Raw genomic sequence first — 23,116 nt, 5'->3', positions numbered from 1 at the left:
CCTTGAAGTATGAGTAGGAGTTTGTTAGTGAAGACTAGGGAAAGGATATTCTCAGCTGCTAAAACAGTGTGTACAAGCTAGATTCTAAAGAAGTCTGCATATCAGACTTCTGTTACTTCTGGGTAACATCTCTGAGGCAGGATTACAGGGAGGAACAAGCTGATGAAGTTGGGAAAGAAGCTTGAATTGAGTCATCAAAAGCAAAACTTTTCTACTGATTATAAAGGCAAGGTAAGGGAGTTAGTAGAGTTGTTTAAGCAAGGGTTTGACATGTTAAGCTTTGTTTCCTTAAAGATAATTAGACTGAATAAGGAGAAAGAACTAGTGAAGAGAAACTGACAGTGGTTATTTCTAAGTCCCCACCAGGATTTCATAATTCTTTTATTGAACTTTGTTCAACTCCTTCATTCCAAACCTTTATCACCCTACTCAAACTCTCCCTATTTATTTCATTCCCATCAAGTAAATAATCCTGCCTTCCCCAACAAAAAAATGCTGGGGCCATTTGGCCTGAATTTTTAAAACTCCCTACCTCTCCACATCCAAATTTCTGCATCACACCCAACCAAGTAACTTCTATCAGGCTCACAGGTGAGAAGCAAGTCCACCAGCTATTCCTGGAGCCCCTTCTCCTCTTTTCTTCTTTCTCACCAAAATTTCACCAGAGAGTGGTCCACTTTCCATGTCTTCTGTTCCCCACCTCCTGTCTTCTCAATCGACTGCAATGTGGTTTTACTCACACCGACACAGAGAAACTGATTTCACCCAATGAAATGGACAGTGAACTCTTAATTTCCAAATTCCATGGAACCTTTCAGTCTCTGCTTTAGGGACTCCTCTGACAGTGAGAATTATTCTCTTCTGTGAACTCACTATTCTGCCCCTCCAGCTTCTGTGACATCAAGACTCATTTCCCCTCTATGTCTGCCTTTTAAAATCCCACCCTGAGTCCCAAGTTTCTATCCTTGGCTGACAGCTGCTCTGCTCACTTTATCCATTCTTCTTGGTGAGCTCATCCACTCTCACAGTTAGTATATGCTGAGGATTCTGAGATCAAAACATCCAGCCCAATTTTGTCCAAGCATCCAACTTATCTGTTCTACTGGACACTTCTAACAGGTAATCGCACAAGTATTTGAAACATAATGCATCCTAGACTAAACCCATCTCCCCTCCAGAAACTTTAACTGACAGCCATATTATCTCTAAATTGCCTCAGCTGGAATCCTAGGAGGCATTCAAGAATTCCCCCTCATTCCTTACATCTGGTCACCCAGTCTCACCTATTTCATTTCCCAGATACTTCTAAAATCCATCTCTTATTTTCCTAACTGCAAGTCCAGACCTGTATCACCCCTTGACTGAACTGCAAAAGTGTCCCATGTAGACTCCAGCCTCCATGGTTGCCCTAGTATTAGGATGGCCAACTTTTTCTGTTTATTTGGGACTGTCTCAGTTTTTACCTGAAAGTCTTACATCCAGAAAATCTCTCAGTCCCCACTCTTAGTCGTAAATAAAACTAAAACCCTATTTTTAACTGAAAATGAAATTACACACATTACTGAAAATCCATGGGCCTCTCTTCAGGTATAGCTGGATTCAGGAGCTCTGCTTATAAGATTCACCTCTGCTCTTTGCTTTTTTTAAAACTTTTTGTTTTGTATTGGGGTATAGCAGATTAACAAAAAGTGTTGTGACAGTTTCAGGTAAACAGTGGAAGGACCCAGCCGTAGATAGATATGTAGCCATTCTCCCACAAACTCCCCTCCTATCCAGGCTGCCACATAACACTGAGCAGAAATCCATGTGCTATACAGTAGGTCTTTGTTGGTTATCCATTTAAAATATAGCAGTATGTTCACATCCTTTCCAGACTCCCCAACTATCCCTTCCCCTCATCCCTCCCTCTGGCAACCATAAGTTCATTCTCCAAGTCTGCGAGTCTCTTTCTGTTTTTTAAGTAGGTTCATTTATATCATCTCTTTTTAGATTCCACATATAAGGGCTATCATATGAAATTTCTCCTTTGCTGTCTGACTTAATTCACTCAACAGGACTGCCCTTTGCTCTTGAATAAACTTACTCTCCGCGGCATGCAAATACCTGCCAATAATCCTAGACTCATTGATCAGCTTGGCAGCCTGTAAAGAGATTCTCTGCTCTGACAGAGAAGTCTCAGGAAGATTTCTGATTGGCCCAGCTGATGTCACATGATCCATCCCCATCCCAATCACCATGGCCAGGAAGATGACCCAGGCCTATATTCCAAATTTCCTTTTGAGGCTGAGGTGAGGGGTGCTAACCAGAAAGGAGGCCGAGGAGGGGAGCAGGACAGACAAGAACAACAAACAGTTGTCCCTTTACATTACGCTCCCCTCCAATCCCATCACACTGATCCGGGTAATTAAATTCATCTGAGAAGAGTGAACCATAACCACTGTTAGCCCACTTTACTCTTCCAAATAAAATCCTCAGAGTCCCCTCATTGCCTGCAGGGCAAAGTCATGCTCCTCAGAAGGACATACAAGGCTCTCTCTGAGCTGGTCTCCATCTACCTTTTTAGTCTACCTTTCTCCACTCCTTCCTTAACACTTAATCCTCTAGCAAACACCACAGACTAAAAGAGTCCCTCGTGCACAGCATTTTTCTCCCCTGACTCGCTTTTAACCATGCTTCAAGACTCAGGTCAAGCATCACCCTTTCCTGGAAGGCTTCCTCACCACCACCACCACCCTAAACACACACACAGCGCATGCCCAGACTTGCCAGGCCACCACACCACCTTGAAAATTCTGTGGCTGTCAGCTCCTACATGGACTGCAGGTCGAAACCGCACCACAATCATCTTTCTATAGCAAGTTCCAGCACAGAACTTGGCACACGGCATGCATTCAACCTTTGATTTTGAACAGAAACTGCTCTGCTTTGATAATCCTAATGAGTGATAAAGGACCAAATTAAGTTAATGGAAATGGAGAGGAGAAACTAGATTAGTGAAAATTAACATAATTTAATTGGATGATGCCTTTTCACAGTCTGTTGTGTAGTTTACTGGGGGGAGGTGCTTTCTTTTTCACTGAAGTCACCCTCTAATTTGCAAACATAGAATAATGATACAAAATACATACATACATAGGAAATTACTCACCGGTGGGAGATGTAGTTATCATTAGGGCACATATATTCAGTATCTCCAAGAACTGAGCCAAGTGCTCTCTATGCATTTTTAATGAGCATTGTTTTGTTTAATCCCCACAAACAAACCAATTGTTTGTGGGGATTAAAACACAAACAAACCAATGATATAAGCTTTGCTTATTTTCCCACTTTCTGGGAGAAATCACTGAGGTTGAGAGAAGTTACACTACCTTTCACAAGTCCTAGCTGGGATCCAAGACTCAAGCTCAGGTCTTTCTGGCTATAAAAGCCTATTGTCGAATGCTTTCCTGGTGGCTCAGTGGTAAAGAATCTTCCTGTTAATGCAGAAGACACAGGTTTGATCCCTGGTCTGGAAAGATCACACTCAACCCAGAGCAACTAAGCCCATGCACCACAGCTGTTGAGCCTGTGCTGTAGAGCCTATGCAGAGAAGGCAATGGCAACCCACTCCAGTACTCTTGCCTGGAAAATCCCATGGATGGAGGTGCCTGGTTGGCTGCAGTCCATGGAGTCGTTAGGAGTCAGTCATGACTGAGCGACTTCACTTTCACTTTTCACTTTCATGCATTGGAGAAGGAAATGGCAACCCACTTCAGTATTCTTGCCTGGAGAATCCCAGGGACGGGGGAGCCTGGTGGGCTGCCGTCTCTGGGGTCGCACAGAGTCGGACACAACTGAAGGGACTTAGCAGCAGCAGCTAGAACCTGTGAGCCACAATTACTGAAGCCTATGCACATCAGAGCCAGACATCCTGGAATGTGAAGTCAAGTGGGCCTTAGAAAGCATCACTATGAACAAAGCTAGTGGAGGTGATGGAATTCCAGTTGAGCTATTTCAAATCCTGAAAGATGATGCTGTGAAAGTGCTGCACTCAATATGCCAGCAAATTTGGAAAACTCAGCAGTGGCCACAGGACTGGAAAAGGTCAGTTTTCATTCCAATCCCAAAGAAAGGCAATGACAAAGAATGCTCAAACTACCGCACAATTGCACTCATCTCACACACTAGTAAAGTAATGCTCAAAATTCTCCAAGCCAGGCTTCAGCAACCATGAACTTCCTGATGTTCAAGCTGGTTTTAGAAAAGGCAGAGGAACAAGAGATCAAATTGCCAACATCCGCTGGATCATGGAAAAAGCAAGAGAGTTCCAGGAAAACATCTATTTCTGCTTTATTGACTATGCCAAAGCCTTTGACTGTGTGGATCACAATAAACTGTGGAAAATTCTGAAAGAGATGGGAATACCAGACCACCTGACCTGCCTCTTGAGAAACCTATATGCAGGTCAGGAAGCAACAGTTAGAACTGGACATGGAACAACAGACTGCTTCCAAATAGGAAAAGGAGTACATCAAGGCTGTATATTGTCACCCTGCTTATTTAACTTATATGCGGAGTACATCATGAGAAACGCTGGACTGGAAGAAGCACAAGCTGGAATCGAGATTGCCGGGAGAAATATCAATAACCTCAGATATGCAGATGACACCACCCTTGTGGCAGAAAGTGAAGAGGAACTAAAAAGCTCTTGATGAAAGTGAAAGAAGAGAGTGAAAAGGTTGGCTTAAAACTCAACATTCAGAAAACAAAGATCATAGCATCTGGTCCCATCACTTCATGGGAAATAGATGGGGAAACAGTGGAAACAGTGTCAGACTTTATTTTTTTGGGCTCCAAAATCACTGCAGATGGTGACTGCAGCCATGAAATTAAAAGACACTTAATCCTTGGAAGGAAAGTTATGACCAACCTAGATAGCATATTCAAAAGCAGAGACATTACTTTGCCAACAAAGGTCCGTCTAGTCAAGGCTATGGTTTTTCCAGTGGTCATGTATGGATGTGAGAGTTGGACTGTGAAGAAAGCTGAGTGCCAAAGAATTGATGCTTTTGAATTGTGGTGTTGGAGAAGACTCTTGAGAGTCCCTTGGACTGCAAGGAAATCCAACCACTCCATTCTAAAGGAGATAAGCCCTGGGTATTCTTTGGAAGGAATGACAGAGAATGAGATGGCTGGAAGGCATCACCGACTCAATGGACGTGAGTTTGAGTGAACTCTGGGAGTTGGTGATGGACAGGTAGGCCGGGCATGCTGCAATTCATGGGGTCACAAAGAGTCAGACACAACTGAGCAACTGAACTGATGCACATCAGAGCCGTGCTCCACATGGCAATGAGAAGCCTGTGCATCTCAACTAGAAAACAGCCCTCGCTCAACACAACTAGAGAAAACCCATGTGCAGCAACAAAAAACCAGCATAGCCAAAAATAAATTTTTGAAAAGCCTATTGTTTTAACTGCTATACTCTTATTCTTGATCATTTGCCAGCTCTGTCCAGTTATACAAAGAAGCCCAAAATGAAATCAGAAGGCTCTTCTCCAGGTGAACCTTTTATCAGAGTGATTATTTTGATACTGTGGTGATGTAATCAGGTGTTAAGTGGTGATGGTAGGAAAGTTTGCTGCTTTTCTGCATAAGTTCTCAGACACTTAATTGTAGAAGATATATTAGCATAAAGTACCCAGGGACACAAAAGTCACTTCTCCCATGAGGAGGTTCTAGGATGAAAGACAACAATTCTTAGAATTCTCTCCTGGTTTTGTCCCCTTTAGTTTTCCTGGGGCTCTGTCCCACTTAGTGGATAAGTAAAAGATTAGATCCAATTAGTTTCAGCCTCCCCTAGGCTAACCTGTGCTGTCTGGCTGGCCTTTAAGAGACAGTTTAGAATAGAATTTTGATTTTCCCTTTCCTCGCCATGTGGCTTTAGAAGAGTCTCTTGACCTCTGAGCCTCAGGAGCTTTGGCAAGGAACCAAATGGAGTAATAAATGTGAAATCACGTTATAAGCCAGAAAGTACTTAACAGATATAAGAAAAATAGGAACTCTACTCACTTCCCGAGCACCTTACCTTATGCCTGACGTTGAGCAGTCTTCTGTACAAGAGCTTGTCTTTACAGTGCTGTCAACTTCTTGTCTTGTCCAAGTGCCCAGCCCTGTGTCTGGTGCATAACAGGTCTGTTGTTCTCTCAATTCAAGGAAACCCTAAGGGCCAACCTGTCCGTGGACCATCCCACCTTTTGTAGTTCTTTTCCTCAGTGCTCAGTTGTATATGACTCTGTGCAACTCCATGACTGTAGCCCACCAGGCTCCTCTGTCCGTGGAATGTATTCCAGAGAAGAATACTGAAACGGGTTGCCATTTCTGACTCCAGGGGGTCTTCCCAACCCAGAGATAGAACCTGCAGCTCCTGCATTGGTAGGCAGATTCTTGATAGAACCGTACCACCTGTGAAGCCCTAGTTCTTTGAACTAGTACAGAATAATAAACTAGTAAATTTTAACTCTGTCCACAGGCAGCAAATTGCTCTGGTTATACCTCTTCCCTGAGAGTCTCTTTAATCTTTGCAGAGAAACCTATGTCCCTCAGCTCCTGGGGGGCTGACATCAGAGAGACTGATCCGATGAAAGCTGCCCCGCTCCCACCCACTCCCCCAAGATTTGTAAAGCGTGATTCTACTGAGTTTCAGGTGGAAGAACTCCAAGAAAGCATGCAATGTTTGTCAAACTGCCCTGCTAATAAGAACTACCTGAAGTACTTGTTAAAAAAAATAAATTCTGAGCCTTTCCCAGCCCCATTTAATCTGAAGCTCTTGGGAAAGGGTCTTAGAGCTGTATTTTTAACATACAGCCCTAGGTCTTCATTGTCTATTGGAAAATGTGAGAAATTCTGGAGGACAAATCCCTTATTTTTACACAAGAAGAATCTGAGCCCCAGAATGAGAGGTATTTGTCACTGGGGGAGGGTGAGTGAAGGGTGGACCCCACATGCCTAAAAGGATTAGGAAGGGAAACCTAAGTGAGTCCAGGAGGCTTAAATTGACAATAGGCAAGGGCAAAGTCTGTAGCAAACTGGGAATCCTTGTCTAAAATGGAGGAGCCTCCCTCAGCTGCAGCCAATTGCTACCATGCAGACTGTGGGCCCACTGTTGCCACAAATAGCAAACTTCCAAGAGACAATAGAAATAAAGATTTTTCTAAGAAATTTCTTCATGTATAAATGTTGACAACTTAAAAAAATATATGTTTTTAAACAATGTGTAGGCCAAATTTCTCTTAGCTACCAGTTTCCAGGGGCTTCTCTCATGGCTGAGTGGTAAAGAACCCACCTGCCAATGCAGGAGACATGGGTTGGGAAGATGCCCTGGAAAAGAAAATGGCAACCCACTACAGTGTTCTCGCCTGGAAAATTCCACAGAAAGAGTAGCCTGGTGGGCAACAGTCCATGGAGTTGCAAAGAGTCAGACACGACTGAGCACAAAACCAAACCAACAAATCCCTATGTGAGGGTTGTGGCTGTCCCAGAAACTCACCCCAAATGTGCTTCAAATATACCCTCCAGAGCTACAGCTCCTCTAGAGGAACAAGTGTCCCTTCACCATCCCCTGGCAAGTCTCTTCATCCTTTGGGTCTGACTCGATCTTCCCAACTTTCCCGGCCCCCCAAGAACACTTAAGCCTTGAACACAGCACATTGTCACTGATGGCCCTGCATCACAGCTGTCAGTCTTTTACACTAAACTGCACATATTCTTAAAGACAAAGACCTTGTTTTTACACTTTTGCAGCCTTGGGACTTAGTGCCCAGGGCGTGACGGGCTTTCAGTAAATAGCATTAAAGAAGTGAATGTGTTGATATTGATTTCCTTATTTGATAATAAACTTTCTAAGGACAAGCGCTACCTCTTAGAGGCTACCTCTGTCTATTCTCTGCAGTACCTAGCAGAATTATAATCAATATTCAATCAGTTAAGTAATTTGTGTGGTTTGCAAAATACGATGCTAGCTTCTGATCAAAGAACTCACAACCTTTTTCTGCAAGTCATCCTCATGTGCCCTCCAGAAATTTCTACCCCTTGAATTCTCATAGCAGTTCTCTGGGTGCTTCTGCTTTGGATTTTATCTGTTGATGTTTGTGTCTCATTACTTCACTAGGCTGGAAACTCTTTGAGGTCAGAGTAGGTTTCTGATTTTTCTTTTGTAGACTTCAATATAACCAGCATAGCCCTTGCTCATAATAAGCACTCAAACAAGATGAGACTGTTGGATGGCTTCATCGACTCAATGGATGTAAGTTTAAACAAACTCTAGGAGATAGTGAAGGACAAGGAAGCCTGCCATGCTACAGGCCATGGGGTCTCAAAGAGTCGGACATGACTGAGTGACTGAACAACAACAAAATTCTTTCTTCGTGATCTTCATGAATACAACCTTTTTACAAAGTTTCTTATGTTTATTGTGCTGTGTGCTAAGTCTCTTCAGTCATATCCAACTCTATAGACTGAAGCCTGCTAGGCTCCTCTGTCCATGGGATTTTTTAGGCAAAAACACTGGAGTGGGTTGCCACCCCCTTCTCCAGGGGATCTTCCTGACCCAGGAATCAAACCCGCATCTCCTGTATTGCAGGCAGATTCTTAACCGCTGGGCCACTGGGGGAATCCTGATGTTTATCTAAGGATTGTTTAAAAGGAAAAAAAAAAAAGATTCAGTTCTGTTTGAGGGACACTATTGTCGTGTTATGTCATGAATTCGCTCAGTTGTGTCCTACTCTTTGCAACCCCATGGACTGTAACCCACCAGGCTCCTCCCTCCATGGGATTCTCCAGGCAAGAGTACTGCAGTGGGTTGCCATTTCCTTTTCCAGGGAATCTTCCCAACCCAGGGATTGAACCTGGGTCTCCTGCGTTCCAGGCAGATGCTTTAACCTCTGAGCCACCAGGGAAGCCCCCACCTCCCAGCCTGGTGTTAAATCATGCCATTGAGAGTTTTATTCATTTAAAGGAACCACATCTCACTGCTTGCAGCCTTCTACCAAATCTCAAAGAATAAAATTGAACCCATATAGTTGAAAATTGAGGAAACAATGATTTTATAAGGGTTATAGTAAGGCATCTCAAAACATGCTTTGACAATACTTCCAATTAACAATATACAAACAGCTCTTTCCTAGCCATGACACTTTCTTCATTTGGGAAGTAAAATATGTATTATGGGAGATTACTTACCTTCATGAGTCCTTTCATTATAGAAATTTAATTTACTGAGGGCCTTGATGAACTGCAGGAGGGAGGAGTCAATACTATTTATGACACTGAGGTAAAGTTGCCAGTGGGAAAAGTAGGTATTTTCCACAAACAACACATCTTAGAAAGAGAAGGGGATTTCTGTCCCCTCTGTAACATTTCCACCTACTTGCAATAAGCAGGGTTCAGTTCAGTTCAGTTCAGTTCAGTTACTCAGTCGTGTCCGACTCTTTGCGACCCCATGAATCACAGCATGCCAGGCCTCCCTGTCCATCACAAACTCCCGGAGTTCACTCAGACTCACGTCCATCGAGTCAGTGATGCCATCCAGCCATCTCATCCTCTGGCATCCCCTTCTCCTCCTGCCCCCAATCCCTCCCAGCCTCAGAGTCTTTTCCAATAGTCAACTCTTCGCATGAGGTGGCCAAAGTACCAGAGTTTCAGCTTCAGCATCATTCCTTCCAAAGAAATCCCAGGGCTGATCTCCTTCAGAATGGACTGGTTGGATCTCCTTGCAGTCCAAGGGACTCTCAAGAGTCTTCTCCAACACCACAGTTCAAAAGCATCAATTCTTCAGCGCTCAGCCTTCTTCACAGACCAACTCTCACATCCATACACGACCACAGGAAAAACCATAGCCTTGACTAGATGGACCTTTGTTGGCAAAGTAATGTCTCTGCTTTTGAATATGCTATCTAGGTTGATCATAACTTTCCTTCCAAGGAGTAAGTGTCTTTTAATTTCATGGCTGCAGTCACGATCTGCAGTGATTTTGGAGCCCAAAAAAATAAAATCTGACACTGTTTCCACTGTTTCCCCATCTACTTCCCATGAAGTGATGGGACCAGATGCCATGATCTTTGTTTTCTGAATTGAGCGTTAAGCCAACTTTTTCACTCTCCACTTTCACTTTCATCAAGAGGCTTTTTAGTTCCTCTTCACTTTCTGCCATAAGGGTGGTGTCATCTGCATATCTGAGGTTATTGATATTTCTCCCGGCAATCTTGATTCCAGCTTGTGTTTCTTCCAGTCCAGCATTTCTCATGATGTACTCTGCATAGAAGTTAAATAAGCAGGGTGACAATATACAGCATTGACGAACTCCTTTTCCTATTTGGAACCAGTCTGTTGTTCCATGTCCAGTTCTAACTGTTGCTTCCTGACCTGCATACAGATTTCTCAAGAGGCAGGTCAGGTGGTCTGGTATTCCCATCTCTTTCAGAATTTTCCACAGTTTATTGTGATCCACACAGTCAAAGGCTTTGGCATAGTCAATAAAGCAGAAATAGATGTTTTTCTGGATCTCTCTTGCTTTTCCCATGATCCAGCGGATGTTGGCAATTTGATCTCTTGTTCCTCTGCCTTTTCTAAAACCAGCTTGCACATCAGGAAGTTCACGGTTCACGTATTGTTGAAGCCTGGATTGGAGAATTTTGAGCATTACTTTACTAGCATGTGAGATGAGTGCAGTTGTATGGTAGTTTGAGCATTCTTTGGCATTGCCTTTCTTTGGGATTGGAATGAAAACTGAACTTTCCCAGTCCTGTGGCCACTGGGTTAATGGTATTTAAAGCAACAACTGAAAAATACTAGCAACATTTAGAGGCAGAATCTGCCCCGGTAATTGCATACTTGTTTACAATTAACTCAATTGTTTCAGAGTGGATTTTTCAATGCCCTGTTACTTTTGTGTTATGCTCAATCAGGAATGAATAACAACTGTTAAAACTTAAACACCGAAACTTCAAAATCCAGTGAATTGTCGGGATTTTTCTTTTTTTTTTTTTTTTTTTTTAAGTTTAAATTCCTGCAGACTTTATTAGAATCACATGGAGGACTGCTGCTCAAAAGCTTTTTCCCTTTAAGACCACCTTTAATCTCTAGAGTATACTTTGGCCAAGGCAGGGGAGGGTAAATGTCTACAGCCCAACAAATTTCTCATTAGCCCAACTTTCTCACCAGCTTATTTCCATTTTACAGCCACAGAAAACTTAAAGGAGTTATACGACACATTCATCTTCTCTTGAGGCCTAAGGCCTAGAACAGTCTATAGCAGTTACCACAGAAGGAGCACTTAAGGAATGTATTTATCAGGTTAGGAGTACGAGTTTCTCTGCCATGCATTTCTCAACATGCACTTCTGAGTAGTATTCTTCCATGTACAACAGGAGCAGGCTGGACAAGAATGAAACTCCAGAGTGTTGAATAGGCTAGTCTATTACATTCCACAAAAACTTTAAGGAATCACCCCCACCAACCTACCCAAGATCAAGTAATAGGCCATCTTCAATAGATTATTTGAACAAACGGTAATTAACGCACACTTCAACAGATTTATTTCTTTAAAGGAATGGATTTTGAAGAGAAAAAACATGGGGCAGAGAGGTATGGAATAGAAAATAAATACAAATGTAAGCTGTTTTACTAATTGCTTTATAACCACAAACTAGTACAGAGAATGCCCTGTACAAAACACAACAAAGGTTCAAAGATGGAGATGTTCCCTTAGGCAAGGCTGAAGACTTCAGTCTCTGGTATTTGGAATTTAGGCTGCAGTCCTTGTTTTTGGATGGATCACTGGGTGTGTGGCACAGTCCATGCTTTTAACCAGATTTGAACAGGAGAATGGCCACTTGGCCCAGGTAGAAGTAGATGAAGTGTTTGGTTTCATGTGTCACATAACTACCGAAGTTCCTCCCCACGATGCAGTGCCAGGTGGGGTTGTACTTCTTGTCAAACTCCTTCTTGATATGGGCCGCAATGTCCTTCTCTATATTATACTTTTCCAATGCCTGAGTAGCACATTCCACCGAGTCCTGTTGCATCTCCTCCGACATATCGGCATTCTTGATTACGGCCTTTCGGTCACACATGGTTACCAAGGAGCAGGGGCTGGCCGACTGCAACGGTCTCCTGGGGGAGGGGCTGGCGAAGCTCACACCCGCGTAGAGAGGCGGTCGCTACCGAAGCCGTGGCGCATCTGTCGGGATTTTTCTGAAAGCAAACAACTTCAAGGATGCACACTACCACTTTCATATCTCTCAGCACTATGAAATAAGAATTCACATTCAAGGCACTTTTCTTTAAATATGTATGTTATAAGCATCAGATTTTTCTGATGCCTTAGAAGTTTTCCTATTGCCATCGCCCCAGTTTCAGTAATAGACACTGTATTGACACCTATCAGGTGCCAGGTGGTTTGCATTCATTATTTGTAAATCAGAGTCAGACACACTGAGTGACTAAGAACATCCATAAGCTGCTCCTCCCCACTCTGCCTTCCTAGTTTAATTTACTCGTCTTTGCAGGAGGGTCTTTAATCAAGTAGTTTTGGGAAAGAATTAGAAGTATTTTTACTTAATGGGAAGAAAAAAAACCTGTTTAAAACTCACTGCTTTCCATCTTCTGATATTGTAAAAGACAACTATTAAATAGCAGTTACGTTTTGGATCATGCACTAGCTTAAATAAGATACAAGCCTAAACAAGGACTAAAACTCCACATTTCTGGTAGATGTGGAAAAACAGAAACTTAATTGCAAGGTGAAGGGCTCATGTGCCTGTTATTCCTAAGATATGCAGAAACTTGGTGCTTTTTGTAACTGTTAGCTGGCACATCTCTCCTCTGATTTCTACTTTTTCCTGATTGTATGTAGTCATGACAAGGGTGGGAGACAGATGGCCGGGGAGCCATGGGGTGTTTTGGGGGAGGGTATAGTTTGAGAAGTAGGCAAAGAAAAATCCTGTGAACCAAAGCTATATTAGGCCTCTCCTCAGTAGGCATTTTTGCTTTCTTTGGCTGTATGTCCAGAAGATTGTTGCAGTTAATTATCAAGTGACTGTTCCAAGTATAAGATGACTGTTCTGCTAAAGCCTTTCATTTCTTTTGCTCTTTTCTTCCCTCTCCCATCTAATTTAGCCAAACCCCTCAGAACCACAGCACGCATGTTCAGCTGAAAGGCACACAGCTCTAGAAAGAGAATAATGGCACCAGAATCTTCGGCAGGCCACTTCCCTGCTTCCTGAATGTGCTTCTGCAAAATGCATAGCCTTGGACGGTTGCGGTCACTTTCCAATTGGCCTTCTCACCTATGGCAGCTTATCCAATAACCCGTCTTTCAGTGCCCAACGTTATCTTCCTGAAACACTGATCACGTCACTCCCTGCGTGAAGGCGTCTGCAGACTAGCCACAGTTTACAGAAGAAAGCCCAAATGCTAAGGGTGACATGGAATGCCATTCCCGGTCTGGGCCTAATCCCCACCTACCTTTCAGCCTTATCTCTCCCTTATCTTTCTATGCCAGAGGCACACACAGAATCACTCTTGTTTCCCTGAACAGGTTTTGGTCTTTTAGGCCTCCACACCTTCCCAGAAACTAGTGCTGCTGCTAGCAATATCCTTTTCCTGTTTTAAGATCCAAATAAAATGATCTCTTCCCAGGAAAAACTTCACTGGTCTTGCAGGTAGGTCTTTGGTGACTCCCTCCCCTCTGCTTCTGTAACATGTTGCAAATAATCTTATTATAGTACTAGTTATCATTTAACTGTATTTATCCATGTTTTGCAAGTGCAATTTCCCACACCACTTTTCCCTAACTCCAAACTAACTCCTAAATCACTTGTTTTTCTGGCTTTTGGTGTAGGGTAGAGCAGGGCATGCCTAAAATGCCCACTAAATAAATAAAAACCAATATCATGCCATGTTCAGCCCAAATGTTTTGAGTAGAAAAATATTTTATATACATACATACACACACATCTATATATACAGATGCACATATAATATATATACATGATTTCACATGGGTTTTAATTTTTCCATATTGGAAAAAAAAACTTGTTTAAAAGAAAATAAAGTACAAGTTAAAAGAAACAAAAGCACACATTAAGAAATGATGCAATTATTCCATACCAGTTTATTGTAGGTATTGTGTTTCAAAAAATTTATAGCATAAATAACCTTTCATGTCATAAAATAACTTAGTACAATTTATAATAAAACTTTGAGAATATCTCATCAAAATACAATAAAATATGGTTTTAAAATATGATTAACCTTTTTTTTTTTTTAAACTTGAGGGCATAAAAACCAAAATTACCCAAACTATGGCTGCACATTTAAACTTTAACAAAGCATATTTGGTTTATTTAAATGTAACTCAACCATCCTAAATTAATACATAGTTTTGTTTTCCTTCCTGCATGGTTCTTTGTAATTTCTGTTCCTTTTAACTTGTATTTCTGTTTCCACACAGCTTCCTTCTTCATTTTCACCTCTTTCCATCTGCAAAGTCATCTATCGCCGGGCTCCCAGAACATGTAGTTGAACTCACTCAGCCCCTTGACATCAGTTTCTGTAATCCTTGCATCAGTGTAGGGAGTAACTGCTTGAGTAACTACAAAGGTATTTCAAAACTTCAGTGCAATTTGGTTCAGTTATTTTCATTCAGATGCCATCACCGTTCAGGGAGATTAATCACTGGAACCCACTGATCCATGTAGCGACTTTCCCGGCAAAAACAAATAAGTTGACTTAAGGCAGGATCCTTCCACTGTGATGAATGCGGATTCTGGGAACAAATTTAGAAAAAATAAAATTATTATTTTTTAAAAAATCAGACTTTGCTACTAATTACAACACTTCTGAGGGGAAGACGCTTGAACATTCTATACTTTGGCTGTGTGACAGACCACTTAAAACCATTAAAAAATTTTTTCCAGGTAGTTGGGTTTCCTGCAAAATCGTTAAGGGTAATTCTCTACGAAGCTATACTCTGCAAAGTCTGAATACATGCAACTAACTGAGTCATATATATGTTTTCATATTTATTCAGTTTTTGCATGAGAGTATTATTCAATAGGCTTGTCCTACCAAACTTGTACCTTGGTGCACACCTGAGAAATACTTCCATGCTGGGCTACCAGGAGTTTAGAGCTGCAGAGCAGTTAACTAAAACTGCCACCTGTTATCCTCCCAAAAGAGAGAGTAGTATTTTTCAGGAGAAGCAAAATAATGAGGCTGCCACTTAAGGAGATCAGTCAAAGTGTCCCAAAATGTAAAAGACAAAACAATCACATTTACCTCTGTAAACACAAGTTATCTACCTACCTTTCAAAGGTTTTTATGGGGGCAAGGGGACATTTAAAAAACTGCAAGACCACAAAGAAAAAATTTCCACTCTATCCCCTTAATGTATTTCTAGGGAATTAATGAGGTCTGTCTCCTACACCATTTCTATTTTTAGCTCTGACTGGCAGAGAATGAAGCTGACTCCTTAATGAGGGTGAGCCAGGAATTTATTTGGCTTTATCTAATCTGCCCTGCTAAAGGAATTAGTCACGGGAGGTAGTGCAGATGTAGGTAGGGAGTAGCTGGACTGACAATGCTGACTCATAAGGATCTCTTCCGCTTCTGGCAGCCTCCAACGTGCTTAGACACGTTCTGTCCCAGAGAAAATCCCCATGATGAAACTAGCACATCTCGGCTGAAAGTCCAGCCACACGCTTTAATGGGTCAAAGGCTACCGTCTCTTAACCCTCGCCCATTTTAGATCTGGAGTCAGGAGACTCTCAGCCCTCACGAACTTCCTGCCAGGACTCTAACCTCGAGCTGCCCGCAAGTTCCCTTCTCCCTTACCGTCACCAGCACGCAGTGCAGGTCCGGGGGCTGCTCTGCGCCCTCGCTGGCCGCGGGGCCCGCATCGGTCTCCAGGAGCAAGAGTTCGGCCAGCCGGCCCGGGTTGCTGACACGCAGGATGTCGATATCATTCTCGCAGCAGAATGCCTGGATCAGGGTGAAGTGGATCTGCAGAGCCACGTCCCTGTCGTCGTCCTCGTCCGCCGCCAGCAGGCACAGCACCACGTTATCCGGGTCGCTGCGGGCAGGGAACGAACGGGCTGGTGAGCCCAAAGGCAAGACCCGCCGCGTGGCAGCCTGCACCCCCGCCCAGGTGCCAGGGGTCGCGCCCGGGTCCTCTCACTCCCCCTGGGACAAGTAGCCACAGGACAGATGGAACGCGGCAGGAAGTGGCGCTGCAGGGCAAGGGGGGACCGGTGAAAGCGACCTTCTCTGGCTGGGGCGAACAGGAGAACCAAGAGGGTCACGCGAGGGCTCCACTTACACGTTGAGCAGCTTGGCCGCCTCGTACACCCCGACGGTGATGGTGCGCTGACTCAGGGCTTTGCTGAGCACTTCCTCGAGGGCATCCCCCACCTTATCCATCCTACACGCGGGAAGAAGCAAGGGGATCCCGTCACACTAAGCCCCTCCGGGTAGTCGGCGCCTCCTCGCCCTGCACCGCGACCCTCCATACCGAGGGCACGCGCAACAGCGGCCCTCGACCTTTTGCAAACCCAGGATTCCCTGGGATATCATCCCCTTCGCCCCATAACCCTTACGCCCAGAGGCTCGGCATCCTGTGAGCAGCCCCGAGTGACATCCGCCACCCTTTCCAGAGTGCACTGCTAGTCCTTGGCGCTGGGTGCAGCCACAGGCTGTCGGCCGCAAGAGCCGCACGAGCAGGGACGGTCACGTCTGCCCTTTGCAAAGCCTCGAAGGGCTCGACCGGCGTGCGGGGTACGCTCTTCCCGTCCACGCACGCCTCCGGAGTGTTTCAGAGGAAGAAAGGCGGGATAGGAGGTACCCGCTGCAAACTTTGAACCACTTGCTCCCCATTAACCTTGCATAGCCCGGCAGCGCGCGCAGGAGACAAGCAGAGTTTAGGCAGAGGCTCTGGCCGACTTACCTTTCGGTCTTTTGCTCTCCAGCCGAGAATTCCTCCAAAGTCATATTGCAACTGCAGGTCGCCCACAGAGAGAGAGCGGCGTGCGGGCTGCTCCTGCCACCGCCGGCGCGCGGGCGCCTGCTTTCCACACTCCCTTGCAGGCTCCTCCAGCGCCCGCCGCCACCGCGCCGTCCGCCCCTCCCGCCCCGCTCGCTCGCTCGCTGGCTCACTAGTCGGCTCTCAGCAGCCCACTCGCCACCAACCGCGACACTAACACCACAGCTGCCTCACAGCCACTGAAAGACAAAGGCCCCGCTCCCAGGAGTTATCCTGCCAAGCCCCAGCCAACCACCATCCTCTTCATTTGCATACGCGCTGCCATTGGGCTATGCAAACCAGCCTGTTCAGACAATTTGACCTCAGCTCCAGGAACCAGGCGGAGAGGAGCGGAAGAGGGAGGGGCCAGGAGGAAAAAGAGCCTAGGGGGCGGGGGCGGGGGCGGGGTTGGGGTTCCGAGCCTACTCTCACCCCGTAGGCGCGGCGGGTAGGGGAGGAGATCTTTGTAGCGGGGCGGGGAGAGAAGGATGTCTTCAGCTTGGGCTGGAGCTGGCTGCCAAGTGTTTTTCTTGTTGGTGCACTTTTTTTTTTTTAATTGTCGTTCCAAGTCTTTTGTTTTGGGGGGCTGCTATTAACATCTATTTTCAGGGTTAATCCACCCAAGTCTAGTAATTATTAGTACGCAGGTTATATAAAAAGAGTGTATCCAGACCTCTGGGGCAAAGTTTACCTCAGAAGTGTTGTTTATGTAAGTCTAAGCAAAGCTGCTTATTAGTAGTAGTATTATTTCGGTGCCCTGATGGCTGGTTTGATTTATTTTTGGAAACTTGCAAGGGTTGGAAGCTGAAAAAAGAAAAATCAACACATTTGTGTTTGGTGGTGGCAGGAAACCAAGTTGGAATCTTTTACACAGAAAGCAGAAAGACTTCCCACCTGCCCAGGGTAACTGTGGAAAACCGAGTTCAGGAGGAGCTGGTTACCACATGTATAACCATTTTATCCTAGCCTCACAACCCCAATTCACCTTTCTCAGCCTTTCCCAAAGAAGGATCCTTCTGCAGGGCACCAGCTAAGAGACAAATGTCTGACACCCACACAAGCCACACATCTAAACTCAAAATGCTCTGCATATGCTCTCAGCTTCCTTTCATAAGGCAAGTATGTCACTACCTTCCACAGGGGGCCTATGATCTCACTGTGAATTATTGATGTTAGTTGCTGAATCATGAAGTTGCAGCTATAGGTCCTTTTAGTCATAGGCTAAAATTTCACCTTTGAGATAATGGCAATCTGTGGGTGGAAAGAAAGTAGTAGCTATACATTTTTGAAAAACAAAATTGAATGTAGAGTTTGAATAGGTTGAAAGTTCTTTGTATCATGAGTTTATGCAATAAATGAAAAATATGTGTTAAATCTACTGAAGTCACCAAAAGTGGTAAAAAAGAAAAAAAAAATACTCCCATATGCTTGCTTTCAAAACAATGCTTGCATTTTTAGGTCACTGTACAGACAAAGGTCACAGAAGTAATTTTCTTTTAAGCTACAAGGGAGTTTTTGTACCCGTATGTTCATATCATTCTAGACAAAATATTCTTCAGCTTTCTTGATCTTAATTTAGAGGAAAAGAAAAGTGATAGGTCAGGTTTTCTGGCTCATTTATTTGAGCTGCCATTTTGCACTTCATTTCTAACTGCATTGTCAGCAAGGGACAAGTTTTGACTAAAGGAATGGTGCTGGTCTGTGGGTCATTTACCCAGAAATGTATGTTTCATATCTATACCTTAAATTCTAACATGTAGCGTCTTTGTTAAAGAATTCCTTTAAATTGGAATTTAGGTAGGTGCTGAAGCATTTTCAGTTTTGCAAACAAAACCTGAATTATGCAATCTGGCCTGAGTCATCATTTGGAGACTGTTGAACTCTGTTCTGTGGAACTCCAAGGTTCTACTCACTAGGTATTTCTTAGAGGTTCCTTGGAAGAAGTATGATCGCTGTAAACTGACAGCAAATTAGGGAATCGAGTGAGTTTCTTGACAGCAGGGAGTGTGACTTCATCAACGTGGTATTCTTGGCACCTACCACCATTTCTGCATTTGCTGGAAGCATGGCCAGTGTTCACTGAGTTAAGCAGAATCTGAATTGAACAATAAGATCTCAGAATACTGCAGTCCTGTGCAATGCATGAATTTCTAAGATATTTCACATTTAATTTTAGTTCAAAAAAACTTCTTTGCTATCCTACAATATACCAAGAACTGTACAATTCCTGGCCGTTTGCCTTTAAAGGGCTTACCATCTAATCATTATGCCCATGCTTGAACTGGGTTTTGGGACAAAATAGTATGCACTGTCATCAGCCAGCTATGCTGCAAGTCCCATGACTTTAGTCATCTGAACGGAAACTGTAGGACAGTAGAACCCATGAATTGTTATTCCAATTCAAGTGAACCACAGCCCTAATAATGCCCCACCAAGGTCAACTATAAGCAGTAAAAATGCAGTATAAAAAGATTACTTCTTAATATAGGCCCAGTTTCTCACTCAACAAGTACACTGCATTCTTTATTTAATTTCAAGGGAAAGTGATTTGTTCAAGTGCTATGGGGTTGTTCTCTGTGAGATAAGCCTAGCCTTCCAGTATTCAAAAATATTCATCTGTCATACTTTCTGACTCAGATATGTTACACCATTTTGCCTCATTGCTGAGTCTGCCTAGACTGTTTCATCACTGATTATTTTGGTGTTTCCCACTGGAAGTAGAAGCTGCATTTGTCTGCCACTAGATTGCAGTTGTATATTAGGATGAATTTAGATGATACCTTTCATAAATGCTTATTAGTCCCTGGGAAGGATGGTATCCAATGATAAATTAGAGGAATAGCCCTAGATAGGTACATATGTGTATATATACTTTTTTCATATATTCTAAAAATAATCTGTATTAAAATATAATTCTAATATATATAATCATTTTAAAAATTATCCCAGGTAATTCCAAGTACTTCAACTGCACAGAACTGGAATGACCTTCTGGTAATATTTATAATGATGCTAAATGGTTATATTTGGATGTTCAGTTCAGTTCAGTCGCTCAGTCATGTCCGACTCTTTGCGACCCCAAGAATCGCAGCATGCCAGGCCTCCCTGTCCATCACCAACTCCCAGAGTTCACTCAGACTCACGTCCATCGAGTCAGTGATGCCATCCAGCCATCTCATCCTCTGTCATCCCCTTCTCCTCCTGCCCCGAATCCCTCCCAGCATCAGAGTCTTTTCCAATGAGTCAACTCTTTGCATGAGGTGGCCAAAGTACTGGAGTTTCAGCTTTAGCATCATTCCTTCCAAAGAAATCCCAGGGCTGATCTCCTTCAGAATGGACTGGTCGGATCTCCTTGCAGTCCAAGGGACTCTCAAGAGTCTTCTCCAACACCACAGTTCAAAAGCATCAATTCTTCGTCACTCAGCCTTCTTCACAGTCCAACTCTCACATCCATACATGACTACAGGAAAAACCATAGCCTTGACTAGATGTATTTATATTCAGGAGTTGTCAAATAATTTTAGCACTGCTGCCTGCTTTACATCTTAAAAGTCTTTTTTTATTTTTTTCATTATTATCATACATGTATTCTTACTACTGGTTCTGTAGTATAGAATGATAAATTTTCTCTCTTTCAAAAACTCATCAATCCTTTAACATCTGAAGGAAATATGATACTTATTATTTCAGTATTAGACATATTATTCTTCACATTGAAGGATATCAATTAGTCTATGACAGATGTATTAACTATTAATACTTACCTAGAACTGTATTATATTACATTTTATTGTTAAAAATCCTAAGGTTCCTGAAGTATTTTTTTGTATAAGTCTGGTAAAGTTAGTTTCTAAAGTCAGGCTCTCAATTTCCCTCAATTTTTTTCTCAGAGAAGACCATTCAGAAAATTTACACCTAAAAATATATAATTTCTTAAGATCAATATTTCCATTTGAATTTAACATAAACGTTTAGTTTCTTGGACCATCTGGTAAGCAAATTCTGAGATGGCCTCAATGATCTCTAACCCCAATGTTAAGCTTTGTATAAGCCTTTTCCTTTGCGTGTGGGCAGAACCCATTCCTTGTTTCGAACCAATAGAATATGACAATGGTGTTGAGCTATCACACCCATGATTATGTTATATTCTATGACAAAGGTGAAAGTACTTTGCAAATATAAGTATTTAGTTGACTTTGAGTTAATCAGGAGGAAGTTTGACTGTAAATTGATACAGTCACTATGGAGAACAGTAAAAAGCTAAAAATAGAGCTACCATATCATCCAGCAACCCCACTCCTAGGCATCTATCTGGAGAAAAGCATCCCAGTGTTCATTGCAGCACTGTTGCAATAGCAAAGACATGTGGTAGTTGCTCAGTCGTGTCCGAATCTGTGACCCTATGGACTGTAGTGCGCCAGGCTCCTCTGTCCATGGGATTTTCCAGGCAAGAATACTGGAGTGGGTTGCCATTTCCTTCTCCAGGGGATCTTTCCAACCCAGGGATTGAACCTGGGTCTCCTGCATTTCAAGCAGATTGTTTACCACCTGAGCCACCAGGGAAGCCCTAAAGTTCAGATGAATGGATAAAGAAGATGTGGTACATATACACAATGGAATATTACTCAGCCATTAAAAAAGAATGAAACAATGCCATTTGCAGCAACTTGGATGGACCTGGATATTATTATACTAAGAGAAGTAAGTCAGACAGAGAAAGACAAAGATCATATGATATCACTTATATGCAGAATATAAAAAATGATACAAATGAACTTATCTACAAAAGAGAAACAGACTCACAGACTTAGAAAATGAACCTATGGTTACCAGTGGGTAAGGTTGGTAGAAGGGATAGACTGAGAGCTTGGTGTTTCTGTGTACACACTGCCATATTAAGAATAGATAACCAACAAGGATCTACAGTATAGCACAAGGAACTCTGCTCACTATTCTGTAATAACCTAAATGGGAAAAGAATTTGAAGTAGAACAGAAAAATAAATAAATAAAAAGGGAGATTATGCTAGGTGGGCCTAACTGAATCACATGAGCCCTTTAGAAGAGGGCTCAACCTTCTCTGAAGAAGTACCGGAAGCATCAGAGACTTTCTTTCTTCACTGCTGGTTTTGAAGGAACAAACTTCCATTAAGCTGCAAGAAAATGGATTTTACCAACAACCTGAGGAAGCTTGGCAGTATACCCTTCCCTAGTCAAGCCTTCAGATGAGAATGTAGCCTGGTCAACACTGATTTTAGCCTTGTGAGATTCTAAAACGATCACCCTGCTAAACTACACCCAGACATCTGACCTGCAGAAACTATGTGATAATACATAAGTGTTGTTTTATACCATTAAGTAACTTGTTATTTGTAATCTGTTATGTAGAATCAAAGCCTAATACAATATTCTTAATACTATCTTGTTGTGTGTTCAATAAGTTCTTACCCTATGGAAATTTTCTTCAGCTATTAATAATCACGGCACTAGAGGCATGGTGTTGCTTTGAGCTGTAGGCTGACCACCTTGTGTTGCCATTAGCTGCTCACATTTCACCAGCCATGCAGGGGCCATCCAGCTGAGGTGTCAGATGAAGAGACTCTCTAGGACATTTTTCAGGGACCCCCTGACCCCATTTCCCCACCTTCCCACTGAGTTAAGTGTATCAGGATGTTTCTATCATGGTAGGAATGTTCTCTATGTGAATGTCTCTACTTGGTGGGCTGCTCAAAAGTGAAGAAGATAGGTGTTCTGGATGGGTAATTGGCCATTGGTGTTCTGGTAATATGACCAGGTTTCTGAATTTTCTATCTCTGAAATAGAAAAGGTGATTCTTTTTACCCATGTACTTCATTGTAAAGGTTTATCCTTCCTAACTCTTAAAAGCTTAGTTCTTCTCTGTCTACACTCACTCTCTTGGTGACCTCATCCAGTCTCATGACCTTAAATATTTATATGCTGATGACTCCCAAATATACTTCCAATCTGGTCAGTCATCTCCTCTGAACCTCAGGCTTACTCATCATCTCTGTGTTGATATACAATAAGCATCTCAAACTCA

The 23,116-nt window shown here is 43.0% G+C and overlaps 2 protein-coding genes and 1 non-coding gene across 4 annotated transcripts in view; all 3 read right to left on the bottom strand.

Annotated features, from left to right (window-relative positions):
- Positions 1-8,864: 8,864 nt before the first annotated feature.
- Positions 8,865-8,936, bottom strand: TRNAS-GGA (transfer RNA serine (anticodon GGA)). The gene has a single exon. It is a non-coding gene; the product is annotated as a tRNA-Ser (tRNA).
- A 2,614-nt stretch (positions 8,937-11,550) lies between these two features.
- Positions 11,551-12,219, bottom strand: LOC147375569 (dynein light chain 1, cytoplasmic). The gene has a single exon (XM_086390506.1). It carries the CDS (start codon positions 12,108-12,110, stop codon positions 11,841-11,843), a length of 270 nt encoding a protein of 89 aa, XP_086246632.1. The 5' UTR covers positions 12,111-12,219; the 3' UTR covers positions 11,551-11,840.
- The window catches only part of GADD45A (growth arrest and DNA damage inducible alpha), a 160,860-nt gene continuing 149,294 nt past the window's right edge, over positions 11,551-23,116 (bottom strand). The window contains exons 1-4 of one of the 2 annotated variants that reach the window (XM_086390505.1): positions 16,982-17,258; positions 16,358-16,459; positions 15,874-16,111; positions 11,551-14,806 (exon numbers count right to left, since the gene is read on the bottom strand). In XM_086390505.1, coding sequence (XP_086246631.1) covers positions 14,693-14,806; positions 15,874-16,111; positions 16,358-16,459; positions 16,982-17,025 — 498 coding nt within the window. In that variant the 5' untranslated portion in view covers positions 17,026-17,258 and the 3' untranslated portion in view covers positions 11,551-14,692. Of the gene's footprint in view, positions 14,807-15,873; positions 16,112-16,357; positions 16,460-16,981; positions 17,259-23,116 lie in introns of those variants that run through there. The other variant, XM_086390504.1, reaches the window with a different exon arrangement.

This window comes from Bos grunniens, chromosome 3 (genome assembly GCF_055505025.1).
Source record: "Bos grunniens cultivar Pamir isolate PY7600 chromosome 3, Bosgru_T2T1.0, whole genome shotgun sequence".
Lineage (NCBI taxonomy): Eukaryota > Metazoa > Chordata > Mammalia > Artiodactyla > Bovidae > Bos > Bos grunniens.
Note: the sequence above shows the minus strand (reverse complement) of the source record. Positions and strands in the feature narration are given on the sequence as shown.

Bases quoted from the DNA above. Each gene is read 5' to 3' on its own strand.
- LOC147375569 (XM_086390506.1), bottom strand. From the start codon at position 12,110: ATGTGTGACCGAAAGGCCGTAATCAAGAATGCCGATATGTCGGAGGAG.